We start from the raw sequence: 26,262 nt of genomic DNA, 5'->3' as shown, positions 1-26,262 counted from the left end.
CCGCACTTCAGGAGGGATGTGGACAACATGGAGAGGGTCCAGAGGAGGCCACTCACTTGATCGGGGGCAGCAGGGCAGGCCCTACAATGAGAGACTGTGGGACCTGAACCTGTTCAGCCTTCACAAGAGAAGGCTGATGGGAGATCTGGTAACTGTCTATAAACTCACTCGGGGGGACCAGAAGGGTTTGGGAGAGATCTTGTTTCCCCTAGCGCCCCCTGGCATAACAACGAATAACAGCCATAAGTTGTTGGAGAGGAGGTTTAGATTAAACGTCGGTAAGAACTACTTCACAGTCAGGGAGGTTAGGATCTGGAACCAACTTCCAAGGGAAGTGGTGCTGGCTCCTACCCTGGAGGTCTTTAAGAAGAGGCTTGATGCCTACCTGGCTGGAGTCATTTGATCCCAGTTTTTTCTCCTGCCCAGGCCGGGGGTCGGACTTGAAGATCTACAAGGTCCCTTCCGACCCTACTTCTATGATTCTGTGATCTGCTCAGGTCCCTTCCAACCCTACTAACTATGAAACTATGTAACTATAAAAACTATACTGGTGTAAATTATTCCATTCAGTGTATTTACATGTGCAATTAATGTGACGCAATAAACTCTGGAGCAGTTTGAGCCAGAGTAATCTACTCCTAGATGCAGTATCTACACGTGTACCTGGGCCAGCAGGAATCTGAGCTGGGAAGGAGCAGGCCCTGGGTTGGCAGGTGGCACGGGGATTCAGCTCCAGGTAGTGGTGTTGGGCAGCAGAGGGGCTGGCTGGGGCACAAGGGTGGTGAAAGCACGGAGCCATGTGGCTAGGCAGCAGACAGTAGTCTGGCCTGCTGCTGGCTGGACAGACCAGGTGCAGTTTATGCCCATGGTCACGATCTACACGTGTGCTTACTCACTCCAGAGTAAGATAGTACTGTCCCTGATGATACTATTTTACTGCAGTATAAATTAGTTTACTGCAGCCAAATACTGTTGCACACATAGATGGTAACACTTTACTCTGCTGCTAATTAGTCTACTCCACAGCAAAGCACATGTGTAGATGCAGCCTCTGCTAGCAGAATTCCCTGTATCCTTTTTTCTGCCTTCCTCTTTGATCTTCCATTTTCCTCACTGGATTTCTTTATTGTCCCCTAATTCCCTTTTCACAGCCTCTCTGTAGCAGAAGAAAACCCAATAAGATTCAAGTCCAGTTTCCAAACCCATAGCATTGAAATGTGACATTAGGCAAAAAGGAGTTTTCCACTCTCTAAATAATCTCAATGGCTGTGTGTAGACGAAACGAGGGGCATGTATGCACGAAACTTTAAATTGGGCTAAATGCTTTTGCACCAGTTTAATGGTGTTGTGTTTGCCCACCTTGGTGATGCATTGTGCATTAATTCCAGCTGCTGTAGGAAATTTGGTGGCGTAATGCGCCTTAAATGACTTGGGGCACAGCAAACTTAGTTTGTTGCCCCTACAGCCGTGGAGTGAAGCACCGGGCTCCACGCAGCTCCGTAGAAAGCCCTGCAGGCAGCCTAGGAAAGCAGGCTCCACCCATGACAAGTGGCGAGCCTGATTTTTTTCCTCCCCCCACAGCCCCGAAGCCTGCCTGTCTGCATGCCATGCACGGGGGCCTGGTGCTTGCCTCCACGTCTTTGGTGCCCCCTAGGACCACCCAAGCTGGGTGCCTCCTGGAGGGGGCCGCTGCTGCGGAGGGAAACACCAGCATTTTTCTCCCCCCTGCAGCTCAGGGACTGCTCTGCCCGCCGGCAGCTTGCCCTCCCCGCCCCTGCCACTGGAGAGGCAGGTAAGCATGAGGTGTGTGCACGACATGGGGGTTTAAAAAATGACCACTTCAATTTACTGCCCCCGTTTCGTCTACACGCGCCTAATCTTGTTAAAATGCCACTTCCTTATGAAAAGGATGAAATGAACAACTGTCTCCGGCAGACAAGTACAGTGCGAGTTTGTTCTCTTCATAGTTTATTTAGGCCACTCAGACAATTACTTGCAGTTGCTGAGAAAGCCCTCATGGCAGACTGTCACCTCTGGGCATTGCGAGGTTAGAGCAGAGGAGCTGCATCAGTGTAGCTCAGGCACAAGCAGACACAGCTGCCATATGGAAAAGCTCCATGCAGATATCTCTTTTGCAGATCTAGATGAAATAAAGACACCAGCTCTGTGCCTTTGTGCTGTGACCCTGCCTTTTCCACACTAAGTCCTGGCTTTTCTGATGCATTTAGGCAGAGAAAAGCAATAGGCTGAGTAACACCCGTTAATATTACTTCCTTTTCCTTTTTTTAATAAGAAAAAATATAGCTGTATTCCCAGCTCAGCATGCTTATGGTATCCTATAGACCCAGCCATTCAGATCTTGGAAAAATTATTCCAATGAGCTTCCTTGGTAACAGTGTATCAGATGGAAAAGGCTGCTTTAAACATGACAACCGATAAATACATACATGAAATAAAATGTTTTCTTGCTCTGGAAAAAAAAAGATGCCTACCAGCAAGCAGAGGCAACTCAGTGTAGAAGCAAGGATTAATTAGCTGTCTGGGGTTCTCAGTGGCCTGATCTGTGATGAAACTGGAAGCTATAAAAGTGAGCTAGAGGTAATCATAGCAAGAAATAATATTTAAAAAACCCAACTGCTCAAGATGCAAATTCTGACAAGAGTGTTAATAAATTACAGGCTCCTCTAGGCTGATGAATATCATGACAAAGTCACTGCACAGTTGCAGTTTCTAAGCTTATAGGTTAGAACAATTATTTTCTTTAAATATTTCCCTGATACCAAGCTAAGGCAAATGTGGTCTTATTCAATGTTTAAACAGAAACGCCTGCTTCAAGTTCACTTACAAGGCTAATTGGTAACTGGCCCTGTGGGGATATGTCTGGAGTAGAAGCAGTCTGGAATTTCTCCCCCTCCCTCTTATCCTTGATCAGGAGCCAGTCATTATTTGGTTCAGAGGGAGCGCCACTGCTCCATGCCTGTGGGTGCCTGCAGACGTGGAAAAAACCCCCAAAAGCCCACAGTGCTTTGCTTTCAGCACCCCCGCATCAAGTGCAGCACATGCCCAGAAGAGGAATCGCGTCAGTTTGACCAGGCTCACCCAACATCTGTACAGCTTGCGCACTTCAGTGGGGCTTTCTGGCACTTTTATCTAATAGCTGATTGTACAGATGCCAGGGAGCTGGGTCAAACTGATGTGATTCCTCTTCCAGTAAAGTGCTGTTCTGGGATTTTTTCCACATTTGTAAGCACCCTGTGTTACCTGTAGTGCTGGCCTCCACAAGAGTGGAGAAAGGGAGTTAGCCATGTTATCTGAAGTCAGGCAGAGGGTAGGGGAGATTTGCACTTTACAGAGTAACTATCAGAGGCATAGCCTAAGCTTTCGTAAACAGAAGGCTTACTTCAGTGGATGATCAGATCCATCCAATGAAGTAAACCAGCTGCTTATGAAACCATAGGCAGATCTGATTTAGTTGGTTTCTACAGTGCAAATCTACCCTGTCTTCTCCACAAGAGTGGCCAAGCAAGGTATAATAATGGCAAAGCCACTGGCCTTTTACCCAAACTGTTCACCCGACGGAAACAGCCGAATAGGTGGGAGAATAAGCTCAGTATCTATTGAAAGGCTGACTGAGCTGCAGCTGCAGCATGCACTCCACGGGAGTCCTTGAAGGATTCTGATGGAATTAGCTGAGACGCACCCCCAGTGTGTCCCCTCCCCATGCCAGGCTGTGCCTAGAGGGCTGAAGCAGCTCTTAATATGCAAATGAAAGACCAGAAACTGATATCCCCTGACAGAACTGCCTCCCCCACTAGGAAGACGAAATTTATTGGCACAGTAACGGGCCAGGTGAAGTCAACTACCGCTTCAAAGCAATGCCTAGTAGATATCACAATCCTCATAGTATCAGATCTGCCTTGTTGTCTAGGGGTTTCCCTGGAGCACTCCAAAAGAAGAGCGGTGTTCCCGTGGGTGTGAAGAGGACTAGTTTAATGGATTTTGTGCGTGCATCTCCTATGTAGTAAATGGAAAACGTAGCCTTAGGTGTTTACGTTTGATTTGGGAAGCCAATTTTAATCTTCTTAGGTTGGACGAAAAACTCATTTACAGAACATACTTATGTTCTAAAAGCCAAAGTTAGGCTTGAGATCACCATGAAGGCAAATAGATACTTATTAACTCCTTTCCCACCAGGCTGGAAAGCAAGGGCATACCAGATAAACTCAGCAGCAAGATGACACATGAGCTGTGGCAGGGAAGGGCACTCCTTGAACTGGGAGACAGTAGCACAATGCTGGACGGGTGAGGAGAGCAGGACTTGTAGGCACTGCCTAAAGTGGGGCTCTGGCATGGAGCTAGGAGGGTGCCTCACCCTCCTTTTCAGTATCTCCCCCGCACACATCCTGCACCATCTCTGGCTCCAGTAGTATGAAGCACAGAGCAGCAATGGCAGCGCACACTAGAGGAGTAGTGGCTGAAAATTTGCTGCTGCAGGGTGGGGGGTCACTTTTTGGCCCTGAAATTCAGTATTTAAATGACTGATTGATATATGTTGGTGGCAAAAAAAGACAGTGACTTCCACCCCCCCCCAGTAACAAACCTCCAATTGCTGCCCCTGCATTGAGCACCACCACTGCCTAGGGCACAGGATAGATATTTGCTGTGCAGCCTGTCTGTACATTATCTATAGGGCTTACCCCTTACAGGGCCATTTGAAGGTTATGTAAGTGGCATCAAGTCCTATGGTCAAATTCATCTGGATTCATTAGTCATGCCAGAGATCTCTACCTACTCATCACAGCTTAATGAATGAATAATACTTGTGAGACTTGCCAGATTTCACAAGTTTTAGAAACCACCATGAATACCAAATGGTGAATACCACAGGATGTCCTGGGTGTGACAGGTTTTCATGAATTAAAGGGTAGGGCTGTGGTCTGGGCCCCTGAAGCTCTGCATTCGTCGGCCCACATTTAAAGCAGTCACAGGAAAGAAAGAGCATACTAAGCAATAGGACTGGGGTGATCTGAAACTAGGACCATCAGACAGTGGGAAGGAAAGGGCCTTTTTGAAGCCACTAAATGAGGATTGTGCAGATTCTACATCTTACTGCAGCTCCATTGAACTTACTCTAGTCATACTCCAGTCCCAGAGCTGCTGTATTATATACCCAGAAACAGGCAGGTCCTCATGGCAGACACTGCTGGCTCAAGCACACGAACAACAAGTGCCCCCAGCCACTGTGGGGGCACGGCGGTGGCGGGAGTGTGGCAGCGGTAAGAGGGAGCTCCTGCAGACACCGCCAGTGCTGTTGGGGGGGGGGGGGCATGGCAAGCATCAACCAGAGGCTGGCGACCACCCGCAGATGCTGCTGGCAGTGTCAGTGACAGGGTGGCAAACAGCGACTGCCTGCAGGCATCGCCAACAGTGTCGGCGGCGCCTTTTTATAGGGGGTGCATCGCCACACTCAGGGGGTGCATTTGCACCCACATGCACCCCCTACATGTTGCCCCTACTCAAGCATTAACAAAATCATTGCTGTTGTAGAAATGGCAAATACATATTCATGTGGCTATTACCAGTCATCACCTTGGCCAACTTACTTAGCCCAGAGCTGTCCAACTGGTGGTCAATGTGGGGCCGACATGAGGCCTGCAGGCCCTGGCAGCTACCTCTGCTGCTGTTGCATGGCAGAGGAAGGCTCAGAGGTGTGCACCACCTCGGCAGCCCATGCAGTGTGGGGCAGAGTAGAGTGAGGAGGCCACATGCCACCAACCACAGTCCACACAGGAAGGGAGTTCCCAGGGGAGCTGACCCTGCAGTATGCAGCCTGTATGGTGTGCAGCCTGATGTGCATGCTGGCACTACATGTGGTCCCTAGCTGCTTCAAAGTTGAACAACACTGTTGTCCTGTGAACCATTATTTTTCTTCTCCCTTCTAACCTCTTCAGCTGTAGGCTCCACGAGGCAGGAACCCCATAAAGCCATTAGAGAACCCCATAAAGCCACAGATGCTACCATCCACAAGTAATGACAATGACAGTTTTCTGCTCACGTTCATGAAGAGAAAGAGTCCTTGATCCTTGGACGTTTTGTTCAACTCACCCGTAGTGTTGTAATCATGGAGGGGTCTCGGAGACGGCCATCTTCATCTTTAAGATTATAGCCCTCTGGTCTTTTATCTCGCTCACTAACTTTCCATAGCTTCACAGTTTTATCTGATAGAGCAAATGAGAACAGGATACAGTTATGCCTGACTGAACAGGTTTCCTAAAGAGGATTTCTGATAGAAATATTGATGTCACAAAAATTGGTTTAAACGTAGAAAGCCTATTTCCAGATCTTTGGCTTATTTGAAAGAGCTTTAACATGTGAAATGTCATCTTTAAAAGAAGAAAGGATCATATCATACTGCATATAAACACCTACGTATTTTTTACATAAACATTTGGTTTCCTTATGGAGCTAGACCAGGGCTTCCCAATTTAGTGGCTAGGGGCTGCATGCCTCAGGGGCTGCACTAGTGAGGATACATGGTGCCAGGCCTACACTGGTGTCGGCTTCTAGGTACTCCCCTGCTGCGCTAGGCCTGTAGGTACCCTCTAACTCCACTGCACTGGGCGCAGGTGCCCCAACTCCATCTTTGGCTCCTTGGATGCAGGCTTCCCTGCTGCACTGCACCGCATCAGCACCACCACACCATGCCATGGATTTCCCTGGCACTGGGGGCTGTTCAGCACGGCTCTAGCCCTTCATATGGGGTGGAGCAGGAAGCAAAACCAGAGGGAGGGGTTGCTCAGTGCCTCCAGCTGCTGCTTCTGCAGCCCGAGCCCTGGGGAAGAGTGCAAACCTGTTGGAGATCCAGGGGCTGCAAACTAACCCCTCAGGTCACAGGCCTTCAGTTGGACAGCCCTGAATTAGGCAACTGCCAATGGTTTATTACAAGCTTAAGAAGATTGTCAAGCTAAAACAATCTGATTAATGGACAAATTATTTGACAAGTGATTTCCCAGGGCTCAGCTGCAGAGATTACAGCCTAGGGTCACATGGATCAGCATGTGCAGTTTGGGATTTATCTAATACCTGCCACTGGAAACTCTGCTATGGATGCTAGCCACAGGAGGACAGAGGGTTTTGACACTGCTCTGAGATTAAGTTTAACATCAGATTTTAGATCTTCCCCCACAGTTGACCCAACCCCCACAGAGCTTTATTTCCCTGCTGATCGATCTATCTATCTAGCAGAAAAGTTAATTGACTGAGGACCTCAGAGCTGCGAGTTTTCCCCTGGATAACAGCCATACAGCCTAAGTACTTTCTGGTATGATTTCCAAATTAAATTAGTTCAAATGCGCACAAAATTGAAAGTGTGATAAATTCTGTGGAAGTACCACATTTCCTTATATTGTCCTTACTGGTTAATTTGTTTCTTTAAAAAAACCCACACTTATAATCTTATTACTACAAACACCCAGTGCTAAGTAGCAAATCACAGAGAGTTACAGTCAGAAAATATCATTAAAAGAATCTGTTCTGACTTCCTAGCCAACACAGGCCATTTTTGCTCAGCAATTCCTGCGCTGAATCCAATTGTCCTCTTACCAAAAGAGAGAGAGAGAGAGAGAGAGAGAGAGAGAGAGAGAGAGAGAGAGAATAATATTCATGAGAGTTGTATCTACCCACTCACTGAATAATTCTAGCAGCCACTAGAATAATCATTTACAGCAATGCTTGTGCAGTATCTGTACACCAATGTTTAGAGAACAAACAGTGCTCATTTGTGCATGAACTTTAAAAAACCTTGAATATAATGCATGTCAGGTTAAATGAGTTTTGTTCTTTGTCCATCGATGGGATATAATTCAAGCAGGAAATCCAGCAAGTACCATAATGAGATATATGCTAATAAGCGATTCAAAGTTACATATGAGCTAACTGTTTCATCTGAACTTTGAATGAGACATATTGCACAGATTACATAAATAGTCACAAGAACACCCCCAGATTGAAGTAAATCACATCTATAATTTACTCAAATGTCAGTTCTGACTTCCTCCTTCTACCACCGTGAATAGAACTGACATTTCTGATTGACTGAGAATCCAATCTAAATTCTCCTACTGCTGCCACATTCCCTTGGCTTTATCACATACTGGCATCCCATTTATCCTGTGCCATGAAGCCTTTTAGGTGAGAGCACCCTAGGAACATGTGGTCTTTATTCTGACTAATGGTGTTTTCTTTTCCCTCTCCTGGCAGAGATTCTATCTGCAGTTCATCATCACTTCCAACAGCTTTTAAGCACAATCTTATCATTCATCTTAATTTTCTAATTTACGCTGTAATTCCAATTGACTACCATTAATTTTGTTTTTATTAACCCATTTGACTTCAGGGGGTTTCAATGTATAATGTTAGTTTAACAGCAAGAACAAAAAGAAACAGAATAACATGGGAATATTTTAAAAAAGAATCATTTTGGTATCCTGGTAGCATATGAAGCACCATCCCAAATGGAAAGATAATATCCCTGTTAATCAAAAAACTATTTAAAAACTCAATTAACAGAACATTATACTCTATAATTAATCTTCATTGCATTTCAATGATTCTCCCCCCCAAATGAGTTTAAGTCTTTGAATTTTATTAAAATGATCAATAGAGTAAATTCTATAATACAAAGTAAGTTGGTGATGGGAGATAATTAGACCCCTCCTTTTCCCCTGAAGTAATTAAGTCACATCCATCTTAAAGTCCCATTCATCCCAAGTAATATCCCTGGATTCTCCTGATATTTATCTGAACATAACATGAAGCTGCTCAGCTGAATGCAGCTGCAAATTGAAACAAATCAGCTGTAGTTTTTCTTTAAGAATAGAAATATCAAGGATCCAAAAATATAATCATCACAAACAGAGAGAAAAGAAACTCCCTGTTAAGAGGTGAATGAACAGCTGTGAACTGACTGCAAAACCTGCTAGATATACACTCAAAACACGCAATACTAGCAAGTTCTGGCTAGGTTTCTGTTTCCCTTTTTAAATGTGTGTTTTACAATGGAGGGATTCTGGATTTTCTATATGAGACTGTACCAGAAGAAATATTTTCCTAAGTATGAGTCGTTTCAAGCCATAGGCACCACCATCTTGATAATCCCTCTGACAGGTCCCCATGGGTGAGTAAGGAAAGAGAAAACGCATCCAGAAACAGGCAAATGGCCTACAGGGGTTCTGCTCTGGTTTGGTTTGTTGTTTGTCTTTAAGCTCTTCTGACCTGCAGGTTAAAAGAGGGCTGGGATTGGGATACTGTGCCTGTCCACAGGCCAGATTCTGATGTCAGTCATACCAATAAAAACCCAGACTAAGGACTCTAATACCACTGAGACCAGAACATGGCCTTTCGAATGAAACTAATTCCCATCCTGCATATACCACAATCTCTTAAATCAGGCTTCTTGTGCTCCTCTTGTTTTATGGGTCTGCTTTATGTGGATATGAAGGGCATGATCTTGAGGTATGTTGTACCACTGCGGCTCCGGCTGACGTCAAGGAGACCTACATGTGCACAGCCTCTCTCAGGTAATGGTTGCACTATTTTAGGTAACTTACTTTCTCCAGGATCGCAAGATCACTTGGGGTCAGATTCTGAACCCTTCGTTGCTGAAGGATGTTATTTCAATGGGGCCATTCCAGGCTGAGCAAGGGCTGCAATATGTGGCCCCTTTGATTTAAATTACCAAAAAAAAATGTAAATGGTTCTCCGGAGGGCAAAAGTTTCTATTACACCTGAGCACTTACATCATGGGCAAAAGGCCATTTTGAAGGAAATGGGAGTGACATACCTAAATGCAGGGCCCTTGGCCCAAACAACCAACACAAATGGTAGGTTTGGCTCAGTATTAATTTAGTTTTTGACAGGCAGGGATCCAGGAATCCTTTAAGACATAAAAATGTGGGAAACCACAGGTTACCCCTGGTAGGCTGGCAGCCTGCAAGGGGCTGCTTGGGGCTGGGGGGAGCGGGCGAGGGCAACTGGAGGCAGGGGGTGCCACATGCATGTGCACATGCACATGCATGTGGCAGCCAAGCAGTGGTAGAGAGCAGCTCCCGCAGCTCCATCCAGGTAAGTCTATGGGAGTGGAGGAGAGGGGCATAGGTGACATGGGGAGGTAGGGAAGAACAGGCGGTGCAGCGGAGGGGTGAAGAGGCCAAGATGATGCGGCAGAGGGGGGCACATGCCTCCTGAGATTTCTGTGCCCACTGTGGGGCACAGGGCTGCAGTCAAGCAGGAGGAAGCGCCATGCTGCCACGGTCATCAAGGTGAGGTGCAGCAATGCGGAGTTGTACCCCTGCTGCTGCTGGGTGGTCAGGGGGCACCTCAGTTTAGCACCCATGGTGGCGCAGTGCTTTCTCCTGCACCAGGTTTTGCCTGCTGGGCCATGGAGGCAGCTCCTGTCTGGAGCTGGTCCAGCCAGGCCGCAGCCTCGTTCCCTGCTGTGGGGACAGAAATCTTGGGGGCACATGAACCCCCACCCCCCATGTTGCCTATGTCCACACTCCACCTGTCTCACACTCCCACCCCAGTGCCCACACACTGTGGGGCAGGGAGTGAGAGGCAGCGGCATGGCCGGGGGGCTGTGGCTTGGGAGTGAGGGGCAATGGCATAGGCAGAGCGCTGGCATATCAGGGCTGCTCAGCACCACAAAGCCATGGGGGGACAGCTGCAGCTGGACCTTCATCCTGGTGAACGAAGGAGGCAGGGGGAGCTCTGATTTTGTATGATTAATAAACAAAATGCCAAAATATATAGGTATTTAGAATTTATTTTATTATAATGATTGAGACACTGGTAGGCTTCCAAAAAGCTTTTAAAAAATAAAATTTGTGTTCAACTGATAGGTACACATATATAGGCAGTTCTCAGACTTATGACACAATTGGTTTCTGAAAACTGTGTCTTAAGTTGAAACGTGGCAACTCAGAACTGATTTTCTCATAGGAAACAATGTTATAAATGGGGGATTGGCTCCTGAACCAAGGCCTAATACCCTATTTTCACCAAAAATGACATAGAATTTTGTACTCAATCAATTATAGATGAGTAATATAGTGACATTAATGTATTTATTATTGTAAATCATATTGATTTGGAAGGACTTCATTGAGGTGGCTTTGCTGGACTTTTTGAAGGGCTCTTGGCTGGAGTCTTCTCAGGAGTCTTGGCTGCAGGTTTTTCTGGAGTCTTGTCTGCTTCCTTAAAGAAAGTGTCCAAGGAAGTTTGGACAGATGTTCTCCAGGGAGGTGGGTGACACAGTGAACTTGTTCACTGGCGTGGCATTGGATCAAGCGTCAAAGTCAAAACTGATGTCAGAAAGTTGAAACTGGGTGTCAATTTATAAACGTAAGTGCGAAATGTTGCAACTCAAAACGTAAGTCGAGGACTGCCTGTATACACACATATATACATATACATATGAGTTTCATTGTATAATTGTGCAGAAACGTGGACTTTGGGGCGTTTTAAATCGGAGAATTTGGGATTTTTAAACAGAGAAAAGCAGGATCCGTGTTGATCACTGACAAAAACAGATAAAAGAATTATGGTGAACCTTGGTTACTGATCTCAGATTTCTCTTTCTATTTCTCTGTACAAATTGTTCTCTAGAATCTTTGGGTCGAAAGGCCCTCTAGGCATCAACCTGTGAAATGCTGAGCACTTCTATTTTACAATGAAACTTCAAAAGGTGTTACGTATGCTCCAAACTTCCCAGAATCAAGTCCTAAATTTTATTTTCTGTTGGTAAAAATGAAGAACTGGAAGACAAGAAAACTGGTTTCTATTTCCATGTCTGTCCCTGTATCACTGTGTGACACCAGCCAATGCTTCTTCCTTCAATTCTACCGTCTGTAAAATGGGAATAATACTCGTCTCTCTTACCCTGGGTTTGTGTGAATTGATTTTTTTCATCACTAGCAATGGCCTCTGGGACCCAAGGAGGAAAGACAAAAATGACCTTTCATTATAATAATACATACCATTGGTGGAAAGAAGGAAGTAGGCTGCATTTTGCTGAGGGAGCCATCGTATCTTATTGATCTTCTCCTCTATCTCTAAACTCTTCAGGTAATCGAACTCGGGTTCATGGCTCTGGAATGTGCTGTAAACATTGTATTCTCCCCTTCGATGAGGCTGATTTTTACTCTGTGGGAGAGAAGGGGAAAAAATACTTATATAGATATAGCTATAAGGCAGAGAAAGAGAGAGGATGAGCAAATTTTCTATCGATTCTTTTGTTCTCCAAGGATTGTTAAAAGACAGTGAATGTCTGATTACGGTGACATGTTACAGTTTAGATATCAAAGCCGACACAAGAGATCTTTCCCACACAATGTATTCTCCTCATGTGTCAGTTTTCCTACATGCTGATGATATGAAGCAGGAAATGCTGCCTTTGTGTTGTTTTGTTTCAAGAATGAATGAAGCCCTCCCTATCATTTATCTCCAAGACAAATTTGTGAAGCAAGATAATGGTTCAGATAGTGGGCCAAGTCCCGTTTGATTCCCGCACATCAGCCCTATAGAAACCACCGGGATTACTGTGCTGACATAAGGCAGGCAGAATTACAAATATTGAGCATAAATAGCTGTGTAAGACTGAATCCCGTATAAGACTGCTCAGTGTAAAGTCCTGCCAGGTGCTGAAAATCCTGGGAAGTACTGGGTATCCACTGACATCAGAGAAATGCATAGGTGTTCAGCGCCTTGCAGTATACATAGAAACAATTTTGAGAGCAAGATGATGTTTAAACACCTCTTTGGACTAAAAAAATTATCATGGCTAAACCACAGAGATCCCACTCCACCTTAAGATAGTACATTTACAAGAGGGAGATTTAATACCATTCCAGATCAGACTGTGAAGTACACATGAGATGTGCCAGACCAATTAACATCAGACAGCCTTAGAAGCAGAGAAGAAAAAAAAATCCTGGTCGTAGGGGGGAGGACAGTGACAGTTTTCATTTGCCAACAACATTTTGTGCTTCTTGGATCAAGAGCATGTACAGGGATCTTTAATTTTGGCTAAATATCTGGTGTAAATGTGGGTTCCCAGAAATTAACGACAAATACTACATAGCTACTTAAAAGCTATCAATGAGGCCTTTATCTAAAGAAAGGTATGTGCCACTGATTATTTTGATCTGCTTGTGCTTTCAACAGATGTCTTTATTGGAAATGATTTATGAGAAATTTTAGTGCTCGTAACAGTGCAAGTCCAGTGCCTGCCCCAAGGCTGAGAGCGTGCTACGGTGGAGGCAGACCCTGAGTAAACTCCACCCCTCATCCCAGCTCTGCAAATGTATCCTAAGTCTTCGTCTATAGCAAAAGTAATTCTTGTGGGCAGTCATGGCCAATGGAGCCAAACTATGATGAATCTCTTGACACACATTAGGTTAAGACCAGCAAACTCAGTTCACAGGTGAGCTAGATTGTGAATTTAGGCCTTGGAGAAGGAAAACTGGTGTGCACTGTCCTCTTGCACTGCTCTGCATCCCTCACTCAGGCATAATGTGGTCAGCATCTCTGGGCATGTTACTTCATGAAATTTCCTCTGAAAGTTGCTTCAGTAGGCCAAAGAAAAAGGTGTTGTTCCACTCTAACTGCTTTTCTTTGGGTAATTTTCTGTGATTTCCTGCTTGGCTGATCTGCACCCTCCCAAGCCACTGGGGGGAGTAGGAAGGCCAGAGCAGGACCAAGTAGACTGGCATTTGGTTATGTTGCTGGATACTAGTGGAAATACTGCCAGACAGAGTGGGAATCATGCCACATAAAGCAGCTGATCTTCTTCATTGCACATCCTTCCCATTTCTAATCTCACTAAGCCCCAGCCACGCATAACTGACAGAGAGGGACTGGCCATGCCAGAGTCAGTGCTTTGCCCCAAGAGAGTTTTCTGCCCCACTGGGTTTTTTCCCCATGTCCTTCCTCACCTCAAAGCAATGGGGAGGAGGGGAGAGGGTTTTAAGGCCTCGTACACTTTATTGGTTTTGTGGTTAGGGGACAAAACAAAAAGGAAATGGCAAATATCGCTTCAAAATACCTATGGGCTCTTGAAACATGTATGAAGCTGTAAGGCTGTGCTGTAATCTCATACAAGTGCCAGTCAGGTGCACCGCCACTGACAGGTATGGCTTTATATCAATAACACAGAAGAAAACCGAGATCAGAAGGAAGCCTATGATGTTTACAGAAATCTAACATGTCAATGCAAATAGGCGCAAAATCAAAGCAAGGCTGTGAACACAAGAAGCTTCGTGAACTTGCCAAAATTGCATGAAAAGAGCAAAGGTTCAAAGAGCATCACTTAGTTTGGCAAATGAAACAATTAGGGCCACCAGAGTTTCTAATGCTGCAGCTTGATCCATTTTAATTCAGGTTCTGATGAAAGAAAAAACGGATGCAGAAAATGCAACATTTGAAAGGTGCAACATGAGATGGAATCTGGTCCTGTTTATGTTAATGGCCCGTCTGTGGTTTGGAGTTTGCTAGGAGAGAACGGAGGTTAAGAGTGACACATAAGGATTAGGAAACAGCAGGAAATTTCTCTTAAAAGGATGAAATGGGCATTTTGCATTCACCAGCACTTACCTCCTGCTCACGTTGAAATATTACAACCCGACCCCCCTTGTCCCCTGTCGCTAGTAATTCTCCTGTGTGGTTGAATTCTACTGTAGAGATAATGTCAGCTGAAAAGAAGAAGACAAAGGCAATTTAAGTAACTGCAAAGACTGGCTTTTCATAGGCAACTTAAAGGCACCAATCCCTGTTCAGTTAAGGCAACATGTATTGTCTATGCTTTGTCTTCCCAATACAGTGTCCAGAATCCTTATATTTTCTCTTGTCCACAACAAGCATCACAGAATTTTAGAACACAATATACTGAGAATGGGGCATAAAACCAGCACCTGAAATGAGCACTGAATTTCCAGGTCATTAAACACTAGATTCGCATCTGGATATTTTGCATCTCCATTGTGGTGTGGCCCAAATCAACACATGCCACAAATTCTGGGAAAGTTTAGTGTTGGAGTCATATACAGACCTGGGGCTTCTGTCCATTTCTACTATTTACATGCAAGAAAGAGCTGCCCAAGTATTCTTTGTAGGCAAAGGCAAGTTTAATTTCTGTCCTTGCTAAATAGATATATTTTCTTTCCTTGGCTATCTCCGCTTCCCTCTGGGGGACCAATGTGTGTTTCTACCTCTGCAGAGTCAAAAAGGATATAATCCAGGGGAACTGGCTGGGCATGACCACAGTCTCCCTTTCAAGCCCTCACAGCAAATAGCCTTAGACCCCCTTTTCACTAGAGAGCCCCATTTTATATGCAAGACTAAGGAAACAAAACAAAACAACCTCTCCTCCCATGTCCCACCGCAAGTGCCTCCACTCCAAAGCCATGTAGCCCCCCACCCTCCTCTCAGATTGTTCCCTTAGACTGCACTGTCAGGAAGTCTGTGGACAAGGAAACAGGATCAATGCTATAATGAGGTGAAGGGGACAAGCAGATGAGAAACGAGGAAATAGACAGGAACCTTTGGCTTAAAAGGGGGTAACCCTATGGGAATGCCACACTTGAAAGGCTTTCCCCAGTGGTGTTTACCCCTGGGGCAAAACAGGCAGGAGAACTGCTGATGATTGGGTTTATTAGGCTTACTTTGAGAAAGATGTCAGGGGTTAATTCTACAGCAATTATTGCCCTATTGGCGCTCACCAGTTGTCTCCGAGTGTAGCATTCAGCAAATGCAAAGCAATGTGGGGGGGGTGGGAAGGAATGTGGCTCCTCAAACACAGCAGTACTGCAGGCTAAAAGGATCGATTTGAAATTGAAAAGTACTTAGTTTTAGCATCCACTTCATGTGTGGGAAGATTGGAACATGAATCTCTCTTTTCATCCTTCATTTATGTAATCTCTCTGTGTCTATGTACATACATATACATGGCACACATATACTCTTCCCTCTCCTAAACACATACACTTACACCCTACTTGTGTATATATGCGTGTACACAGTGCATAGACACACTCAGACACTGTTTGAATGCTTAGAGGTTAAATATAGGTTTAAATGCTGTTCTGAATAAAGATATATTTCTGAACTTTTTGAATAGACTGTAAATACCATAATGGATTCTCTCATTTTTTTTAAATGTATGTTTATGGGGTAGAAGAAAAACATCTAAAATGAGTCAGCACTGAATTGGACCCCCTAAATTTTTAAGACGCCATTTCAATATATATGAGGAAGCTGGTGCAATGATGAGAGAAAGAGAGAGAGGGAGATTTGCTGCAAATGCTGGTTATTGTCTACATCTGTTACAATATGAATGAAGATCCCATCCAGCAAAAATGAACCCTCCCCCCCAGCAAGTCCTGCAAAACTGTTTTGAAAGCTGCTAGAACAGGAAGCCTGACTCCTGAGTCTGTTTTCCCTGTCCGTGGTTCTTGCTTCCTCCATCATGTTAACATGGTGCTCAATGATCTCAAGTTGCATTAGTCTTTCCTGTACTCTTGTTCTCCAACTGGTACCTTTGCATCCTCAAACTGCATCTGCCCTTTTCCAGTCAGTAGGTCTAATTCTTCTAGACTGTGAAACCTCAATGCCAAAGGCAGAAAAAAAATTGTCCCATTCTAAACGACATTGGTATGATTTACCCATTTTGCTAGAGTCTGATGGTTATTTTTCCTCATCTTCTGCCTGGATCCAACTGTTGCCCATTGACCTAACCTTAGCTTGGGGAGTGAGGACTTTGTACACTCTCATTTCTAATGCTCCTCCTGGCTGGGTGGCAAGGGATGATTCTTCTTCCCAGAGAGCATAATGTTCATATCTGCCACGTATTAAAGCTCCTACTGGTGTACACTGAAAACAGTCAGTCTAGGATGCCCTTCCCTATTCATCCCCAAAAAACATGTTCTTTCAAAAGCTTCTGCTTCACAGGGGCCTGCAAATTTGCAGTAGCTCTACTAACTCACATGCTTTGCCCCAAACTGTCATTGGGCAGTGTCTACCTATACACTAATAGCTTAATCTGGATAGAAGGCAGGAGGTATTTTGAGACCTGCCATCAGAGAACAGTCATTGTTACCATCAGTCTCAGACTAACTTCACTATCCCAACCGCCTACAAATGGCCCATGAACAAAGGTCAAGTTTAGTATTCCACCCGTTCACAATAGGCAGTCCCGATAGACTGACTCACCAGCTAACATCATAACTTCTGCCTCTCACGCTTTGTGTTAAATTCTCTTGTGCCCACTCCCTCCCAGATATGAAGAGAGATCTGAACATTATTAATGCAGGGAAGACTATGATCTTTGAGTAACAAGCAGGAAAATTGCCTTCCAGGATGGAAGGAGACTGGGTACACATGGCCATCTACAATTTATTCATAGTGTCCATTGCTTTATGTCTTCAAAGGGACTCTTTAGATCCAATCTCTCCCTGAAAATGTGCAAGAAGCCCACCATGTCTGCTGAGCTGTGAAAATCCAGATGGCAGCAGGCAGGTGAGTAATGAACTCCATGCTGCTTCTATTAATATTCGCACATCTTTCTCACATTGCCCCATCTCTCCAACATTAAGCATATTCGTAATGACATGTGAATGCGTTCTGAAGTTTGTCTTAATTCATTTATAACATTTGGTTGCTGTGAACAGATTTAGGGAGACAATTTCATTGCAGACAGAGACAGCTCTGCAAGCAAAGAAACCCAAGAGGATTAATGGTAAACACCCCATCCCTCTGAACAAACAGAAATGTCATGTGTGGCAGGGAGGTTGGACTGGGCTATCACTGAACTGGAAAGCTCTAAGGTGAAGCACTTCTATTCCATCACATGGAGTCCTTCTGCTTCAGATAGGATGTGCATGTAGTAAAAATCTACCAGAAAGGTTTTAGCCATCTGCCACTAACTTGCACAAAAAGGGCTGAACAACAGCGTAGAAGGGCCAAATTTTCCTCTCAGTTACACCAATCTAAAGCCAGGCTAACTCCACTGGAGTTGTTAGATAGAAACAACATTTATTATGAGCATCACCCCTTCTGAGTAAAACAATTCATGACTAGATTCCAATTTCCTTCAAATGTGTCTGCTATTCCTATCATGAATGCCTCAGATAAATCATTAGAGCCTGTGGGCTGCTGGCCAATTATTATCTCCATTTCACAGATGAGGAACTGAGGGACAGAGAGAGATTTAGACCTAATCTGCACATATTTTATGTAGTATAACTATGTGAGCAAGACTGGGAGATTGTTCGCCAATACAATACCTAACAATACAATACCTTGCTGCAGTTACACAAGTGTAAAAATGCCTTCTCCTAGTGTAACTTACTCCCTGTCCCCATAGGAAAAGCTATATGAAATCCTTATCCCAGTATAATTGTGTCTGACCTATAAGAGTTGTAACCACTTCATCCTAAAATAGCTGAAGGAGCAGAACTTAAAATTCACAACTATAAAACATATATCCCAAGGCAAATTTAGTACCTAATGCCCCAAAATTTTAGGTGTTCATAGTGGAGTTTTGTCCACGTCCACTCTAAAAAGTTGTGTGTAGACAAGCACATTTGTGCAAATTAATCAGTGGGAGTCAGACACCAATATAACTTTAAGAATCTAGGCCATTGTCAAAGAGGAAGACTGTGGAAGAACCAGAAACTGAATCTATGTCTCTCAAATCCAGTCCTATGTGTTAACTGCAACACCACTCCCTCTCTCCACCCCTGTACGCTCCCTGAAACATCTTTTAACATGATTCTTCCCTGACGATAAGTCTGTAATTTATTATCATATTTAACTTTGAGATTGTAAGGGCCTGGATGACTCTGGGAAGGGATAAATCTGACACACTGCCTTTGACCTCCAGACCTGTAGCTCAAATTAAACCTGGATTGGGAGTGAACAGAATCATCAGTGACCCATTGCTTCTTTTCAGCATGTAGTTTCACCCTGCATGGCACCTTAAACCAAACAATAAATACACCGTCAGATTACTTGCACATGGGCAACTTGACCTCCTTGAACTCCCTCTTTAGTGCTTCTGTTATTATTACTACTTAGTTTTGAAAGAAAGAAACCAAGGAGTCAAGACTGGCTTGGACTTTTCAAAGATATATGGAGAACCTGGAAGGGAAGAGAGAGGAGCAGTAGTGCCAGGAATGTCCAGGCTGCTTGAATCTGTGCAACACTGACTGTGATGGTGATTTACACTGCATGTCCCTATCCACCTTTAGGTTACTTTCCATACTATGCCTTGTATAGATGCTAGCAGTTACCAGGAAGTGTAACTGTCTTGGGAAAGTCCGACCTCTCAAGCTTGTCCCTTGGAGATCTAAAAGGGCTATGAAAGTTGAATCAAAAGGGAGAACTAAATAGCAGTAAATAGTGATGAAGTGATTAATAATGATATAAAGAGTCTGGATTTTTGCCTTTGTCTCCTCTGGGAGGGCTGCTTGCAGATTATGCATTCAGATAAGTGTAAGGAACTGTACTATGCCTGCCCATGGACTGCCTCATAGCCTCCAACTCTTGCATGTGTAGATAGGGCTAAGAGACCCTAATGATGCAGGCTACAGTTGAACTGGTTAACACTCCCTGTTATCCACAGGCTTTAGTGATGATTCAGCTGATGCGTATGTGCATGTATCAGCCTCTCATGTGCATTTCCAGCACTAATTCAAGATACTGCCAGAACTGCCCCCACTGCCTCCACAAACTTAAGCGTCTAAACAAAACTGCTGCTAAACACCAGCTCTCTGACCTGCCACTATGCTGTTATTTAGCTTTGACTTTATTATAAAGAAGACAGGGATCAATTGTTCTTTACGTCCACTGGGATAGGCCAAGACATAAATGGGCTGGAATTCATATTCGGAAGATTAGTGTTAGATATTAGCAAATTTTTTCTACCTATAAGGGCAGAGTGGAAGCTTTGTAATTGGAAATTTTAAGTGCAGGTTAGATGAACATTTATTGAGGTTGGTTTAGGTAGAGATTATCTTGGCTGGAGCAAGGGAGTTGAATCAGATAACCCCTTTAGGGTTCCAGCCCTATTTTTCTACCGTTTGGAGACCCTTAGCAGCCTCTTGTTTGAAGGGAACCACGTTCAGCGGTGCGGAAGTGAAACACACAAAGCCCCAGTACACAAAACATCCAGCTTATGCAGTGTGCTTTCAGAACAATGAGATTATTGACATAAAGCTTCTAATTACTTCACAAAGGGACAAAGGAAACGATGCTGCAATTCCAAAGTACAGGGCAGATATTTTTAGAACTCCACTAAATGCTTGCAGTGAGACCCTAAGCAAATTATACCTGGTTTCAGGTTTTATCACAAATTTAAAATCAACCTGGGTGTGCTGAAAAATTTGAGGACCTTCTAGAACTGACATCCAATTTGAGACAGCAAATAAAGGGATCCAATATTCATCAAGTAAAACTGAAAGATTCCCTTCCAGTTCAACCTGCCACTTTAATTACAAATCTCAACTGGGCTATTAACAGGGCTTCTATATTCCTGTCTCAGGAAAAGGTAGGAATCTCTAATTTGCATTTTTGGACAAGAATACTGGATATACTCAGTGACTGACGGTTTCTCTTCACTTTGAATTTTTGGGTTCATTCACACCTGCAAACCCAGAGTTGGTTAGGAAGGCCTGGCAAACACATATGGGAAAAATGTGAGGAAGGTGTCTGCACATAATAGTTACATGTTTCTCAGATCTCAAACTTGATCATACCCAGAGCCAGATCTGAATTTCACAGATGAAAACTGAACTCACCCATACTTTGAGAAGTTTTTATTTGGAGCCAAACCTGGATGCATACCTTGGGCTTGGCTCGAATAAGAACATCACTTTTCATTTATGGCATTTTCCTGAGTGCCGTATGTTTTAAGCTTCTAGTTTAAATAACATTTTATGACTAACATTCATCAAATTCTAGCTAAAATGTAACTATCCTGACCCCCAATTTCCTAATGGAATTGCTTCTCTGTAGTAGCTAGGATGCATTAAGATGGAGGCAGGAAACAAACCTAGCATTTGTTTAGGATTGTTTCAGATGAGAGCTCTTTGGTAGCAAAGTCTGAACTGGTCCATACCCACTGCAAATTCCATTAATCAGCTCATTCTCTTGGAAGAAGTCATGTGCCATCTCTCTTTGCCAGTGAAAGCACTGGTCTGGAACACAGTAACAGAGGAATTCTATACCAGATCAGGCCTCAGGAGATCAGGGTTCGCTTCTTGGCTTAGCCGCATATTTCCTCTGGGACTTTGAGCAAATCAAATCTCTCCGTGTCTCAGTTTCTCAGCTGTAAAAATGAGGATAATGCTTCCCTGCCTAACAAAACAGTGAATAGTACGATTCATTAATATAAAGACAGACACTGATCTTCTGAGACCACACCATCATAACATATAGGATTGCTTGTCAACCCAAGATTGGCATGAAACCAACCACAAGGCTGTTTAACAACAGAAGGGTGGATTAGAGATTACAGCAAAGAGATAGGTGACCTAAGGCTTGATTCTTTTTCTATAGGATAATGGGATGACGTCAATGAGAGATGCTTATACAGAGCTTGTGCCAATACCCCTGAACTCAACAGGTGTCTTTCTATTTCTGTCTCTTCTCATCTCTACTGTGGGTTCCTTACCTTCCATAAGCTATGGGTCTTCATGTTCAAGACCCATCATAGCTTAGCCTACTGCCTGTCATCTCTCATTTTGTAATCAGCCCATAGCTTTTAGACCTAGCTCAAAACTTGACAAACCTTGTGGCCACTGGTAGCTCAGCACTTTTGGGTTATATCTTTACTGACAAAAAATGCCTTTCCAAAGGATAACTAATATGTATTAGCTATTTCTCTGTAAAAGAGAGGGGACAAGAGTGGTAAACTAGGTATGATCAAGAACAGGTGGTGGGTATTGTGTTGACTTTACCTAGATTTCTGAGGATAAATCCTACCTTTTTTCCCCATAAGACATTTGCTCTTTCACCATAAGAAAAGACAAAAGAAAACGAAAAAACCAGGAAGACCTCACCACACTTGTTAGTACTCCATACTCTGTGCTACCTGCCTATTCAGGGTTGAGTTCATTTCAAGATCCTGGTTCTTTTACCTTTAAAGGTCTAATGGGTAAAGAGAAACTGCTCCTCATAGCTCATCTCACTGGCAGCTGATAGAAATGCTGAGGGTTGATGGACAATCTCTTTAGGCTGCTGGTAGCTAGGCCTGGATCAAGCTTACCTCAGTTCTTGTCACTGCCAAGGTGCAATGAAAGATAGATCCCTGCAAAAACTCTTCTTTAAGATGAAATATAAGGAGACCACAGCTACAGAAAATAAATCACCTACACTGTACTCCTTTTTAGTGCATAGAGAAGGAAATGGAGGGTCTGTTCTTGCTGCACTTATCTAGCTGCACTCAGATAATACACTAAGTGACAGAAAGGCTTGTAGAGTAATTAGGATAAAAAGGAGATTTGAACCCAGGCCTACATGGCAATAATTAAATACATACACCAAGGTCCCTAAATACTTCCCAGTTTTGCTCTGATTACTAGAAAGCACTGCAATGGTATTTCACAGAATCACAGAAAATCAGAGTTGGACGCAACCTCAGGAGGTCATCTAGTCCAGCCCCTGCTGAAAGCAGGACCAGCCCCAACTAGATCATCCCAGCCAAGGCTTTGTCTAGCCGGGTCTTAAAAACTGCCAAGGATGAAGATTCCACCACCCCTAGGTAACCATTCCAGTGCTTCACCACCCTTTTTGTGAGAAGGTTTTTTTCACTAATATCCAACCTAAACTTCCCTTGCTACAACTTGAGACCATTGCTCTTTGTTCTGTCATCTGCCACCACTAAAAACAGTCCAGCTCCTTCCCCTTTGTAACCCCCCTTCACGTAGTTGGCGGCTGCTGTTAAATCCGCTCTCAGTCTTCTTTTCCACAGACTAAATAATCCCAGTTCCCTCAGCCTCTCCTCAGCAGTCATGTCCCCTCAGCCCCCTAACCATTTTCATAGCCCTCTGCTGGATCTCTCCAATTTCTGGACATTTTTTCTGTAATGGAGGGCCCAAAACTGGACACAGTACTCCAGATGTGGCCTCGCCAGTACAGAAGCCATGCACCACTGTAAGCCTGTAGTGGTGCATGGGATTCTTCCATCCTAAGTGCAAGACTTTGCGCTTGTCCTTGTTGAACCTCATGAGATTTCTTTGGGCCCAATCCTCCAATTTGTCTAGGTCACTCTGACCCTAGCTCTACCCTCCAGCGTATCTACTACTCTCCCAAACTTGGTGTCATCTGCAAGCTTGCTTATGATGCAATCCATATCATCTTCCACATCATTAATAAAGATACTGAACAAAACCAGCCCCAGGCCCTACCCCTGGGGAACTCCACTTGACACCAGCTGCAAACCAGACACAGAGTCATTGATCACTACCCATTAGGGCTGACAATCCAGCCAGCTTTCTATCCACCTTACAGTCCATTCATCCAACTTGTATTTCCTTAACTTGCTTGCAAGAATGCTGTAGGAGGCCGTATCAAAAGCCTTACTAAAATCAAGGTATATTACATCCACTGCTTTTCCCATATCCACAGAGCCAGTCATTTCATCATAGAAGTCAGTCAGGTGTCAGGCATGATTTGCCCTTGGTGAACCCATGCTGACTGTTCCCAATCACCTTCTTCTTGTCCTCCAAGTGCTTAGAAATGGATTCTTTGAGGATCTGCTCCATGATTTTTCTGGGGACTGAGGTGAGGCTGACTGGTCTGTAGTTCTCCGAGTCCTTCTTCTTCCCTTTCTTCAAGATGGGTACTATATTTGCCCTTTTCCAATCATCCAAGACCTCCCCTGACTGCCATGAGTTTTCAAAGATAATGGCCAGTGGCTCTGCAATCACATCAGCCAACTCCCTCAGCACTCTTGGGTGCACTGCATCCAGCCCCATGGACTTGTACACATCCAGCTTTTCTAGATAGTCCCTAACCTGTTTTCATCACTGAGGGCTGCTCACCTCCTCCCCAGACTGTGCTGTCCAGCGCAGTAGTTTGGGAGCCGACCTTTCCTGTGAAGACTGATATGAAAAAGGCATTGAGTACTTCAGCATTTTCCTCATCACTGTCACTAGGCTGCCTCCCCCACACTTTCCCTGACCTTCCTCTTGTTACTAACATACTTGCAGAAACCCTTTTTGTTACCCTTCCCATCACTTGCTAGCTGCAACTCCGAATGTGTTTTGGCTTTCCAGACTTCATCTCTGCATGCCCAAGCAATACTCTTATCCTCCTCCCCTTTATTCATCTGTCCAAGCTTCCACTTCTTGTAAGCTTTCTTTTTGTCTTAAAGCTCATTGAAGAGTTCTGTACTATGCCAAGATTTTCTAGCTTTCCTGCACATCAGGATGGTTTGTTCCTGCACTCTCAGTAAGGTTTCTTTAAAATACAACCAGCTCTCATGGACTCATTTTCCCCCCAGACTGGCCTCCCAGGGGATCCTACCCATCAGTTCCCTGAGGGACTTGAAGTCTGCTTTTCTGAAGTCCAGGGTCCTCACTCTTCTGCTCTCCTTTCTCCCTTTTGTCAGGATCCTGAACTCGATCATCACTGCTTCCTAAATTGCCAAATTTATGGCATGCCTCACCCTTTGCATAGAGCAATCGTTCTCAATTTTTTAGATTCAAAGCGTCCCTGGTTAGATTCAAGGCCACCCCTTGGAAATGCCAGTTTTCACTTTAATTTTTGTTCCCTACAGAAAAGCATTAGAGCAATTCTTTTGTTACAAAGGACTCTGACAGACCACAGAAGGTCAGAATGCTCTTAATGCTGTGGATTCCTATTTGAAATCTCTGGGTTTCTCTTGTGAATCATGTTTCCACATCTAACATTGTGTGGCATTCCACAGCACCACTGAAGAGATCTCAAAACACCCCAGGGTGCCACAGCACTCTGGTAGAAAATCACAGATATAGAAATTACCTACAGTATATGCTAAGTAGCTTTAAACAGTGCCCCAGTGAAGGGTTAATGTGGATCTTGCATCCAGATTTTTTTTCTTTCTAAAATTACTTAATTGGAAATATGTTTGCTTTTTACCAATTAATCTCCTCCTTTACCAACTGGTGATTAAATTTGAGTAATTTAAAAATATAAGTTTAAAAAAACAAAACAAAAAAATGTCCATGTTTCTGCAAAAAATGATTCAGGCCACATCCAGCCATGAAATAGATTACACCTTGTCAGCAGAGCTATTCAAAACATCAGGGGTCAGACTTTGGCGGGGTGGGGAGGAGGAGGAATGAAAAAAAAAATACATCAAGAAACAACTTCTGAGGCACAAAAATACATCAGGGCCTTTCACTGGTTTATTCTTGGTTAGGTTGAGCAAGGGGAGTTTCTGGCCACAGAAGCTTCCAAACTTTCTTGGTTTATATTTGCATACCAGTGCCTGGCCATCTGACACCTGTAAATGCTGCATGACTAATAACACAGCTTTATAGTCTTAAAAAAAAAAAAAGTACATAAATTTAAAGGTCCAAAGTATTTTTAGTGAACACCATTATTTCAATAGGTTTTGGTGCAAATCTTCTGTACATGTTATTCTGTTTCAGCTACTGTATCAGAGGTGCTTTTATAGCATTTGGGAGAAGTGATATGGTATTATTGGTTTGCTTTCTGTGTTGCTTGTTGCTTTCATGTAGCTACCGAGATGGCAACCTTAGATACAGTCTATCACAAGTAGATATTATGGGCCCAATCCAAAACCCACTGAAACCAACAAGAGTCTCTCTCCATGAAGCTTAATGAATTTGGATTTAGCTCCATTTTAAGTATTTCTCAGCCGGTGTACCCCTACAGTGTTAAGTTGGAAAGCATCCCCAATTCTTTCAACAAGTGAGATGCAGACATCTTTAAGTGATTAAAATTCATGAACATCGTACAGCATCTTAGCTGGGTTTTTTTAAGATGTCGCCTGGTAAATTTGTGACCCTCTTAAGCAATGCAGTCTGATTTAACGTGCTGCCTGCTATTGTACACCAGGTTCATTTAAAAGCCAGCACAGTGCAATTATTAATTCGGATCATATGTATTTGTATTCATGTCATCAATAATTCATGTCTGTTCTTGCCAAGACTCCTACAGCAGTTTTGTGACAACAGAAGGAAAAAGGGCCACCCCCCCCCC

General features: G+C 43.9%; 1 protein-coding gene and 1 long non-coding RNA gene across 3 annotated transcripts in view; one reads left to right on the top strand and one right to left on the bottom strand.

Annotated features, from left to right (window-relative positions):
- LOC109310037 overlaps nt 1-25,310 on the top strand; it is a 135,565-nt gene extending 110,255 nt beyond the window's left edge. The window contains exons 3-4 of the long non-coding RNA XR_002101123.1: nt 17,492-17,568; nt 24,833-25,310. This is a non-coding gene — a long non-coding RNA (uncharacterized LOC109310037). The remainder of the gene's footprint in view (nt 1-17,491; nt 17,569-24,832) is intronic.
- PPP2R2B (protein phosphatase 2 regulatory subunit Bbeta) overlaps nt 1-26,262 on the bottom strand; it is a 257,471-nt gene that overhangs the window by 60,554 nt on the left and 170,655 nt on the right. For both annotated transcript variants that reach the window (XM_019534985.1, XM_019534987.1), the window contains 3 exons: nt 14,650-14,747; nt 12,036-12,201; nt 6,106-6,218 (listed from right to left, as the gene is read on the bottom strand). In XM_019534985.1, coding sequence (XP_019390530.1) covers nt 6,106-6,218; nt 12,036-12,201; nt 14,650-14,747 — 377 coding nt within the window. The remainder of the gene's footprint in view (nt 1-6,105; nt 6,219-12,035; nt 12,202-14,649; nt 14,748-26,262) is intronic.

Source organism: Crocodylus porosus, unplaced genomic scaffold (assembly GCF_001723895.1).
Source record: "Crocodylus porosus isolate Cpor-Errol unplaced genomic scaffold, CroPor_comp1, whole genome shotgun sequence".
Lineage (NCBI taxonomy): Eukaryota > Metazoa > Chordata > Crocodylia > Crocodylidae > Crocodylus > Crocodylus porosus.
This window is presented reverse-complemented; position numbering and strand designations above follow the sequence as displayed.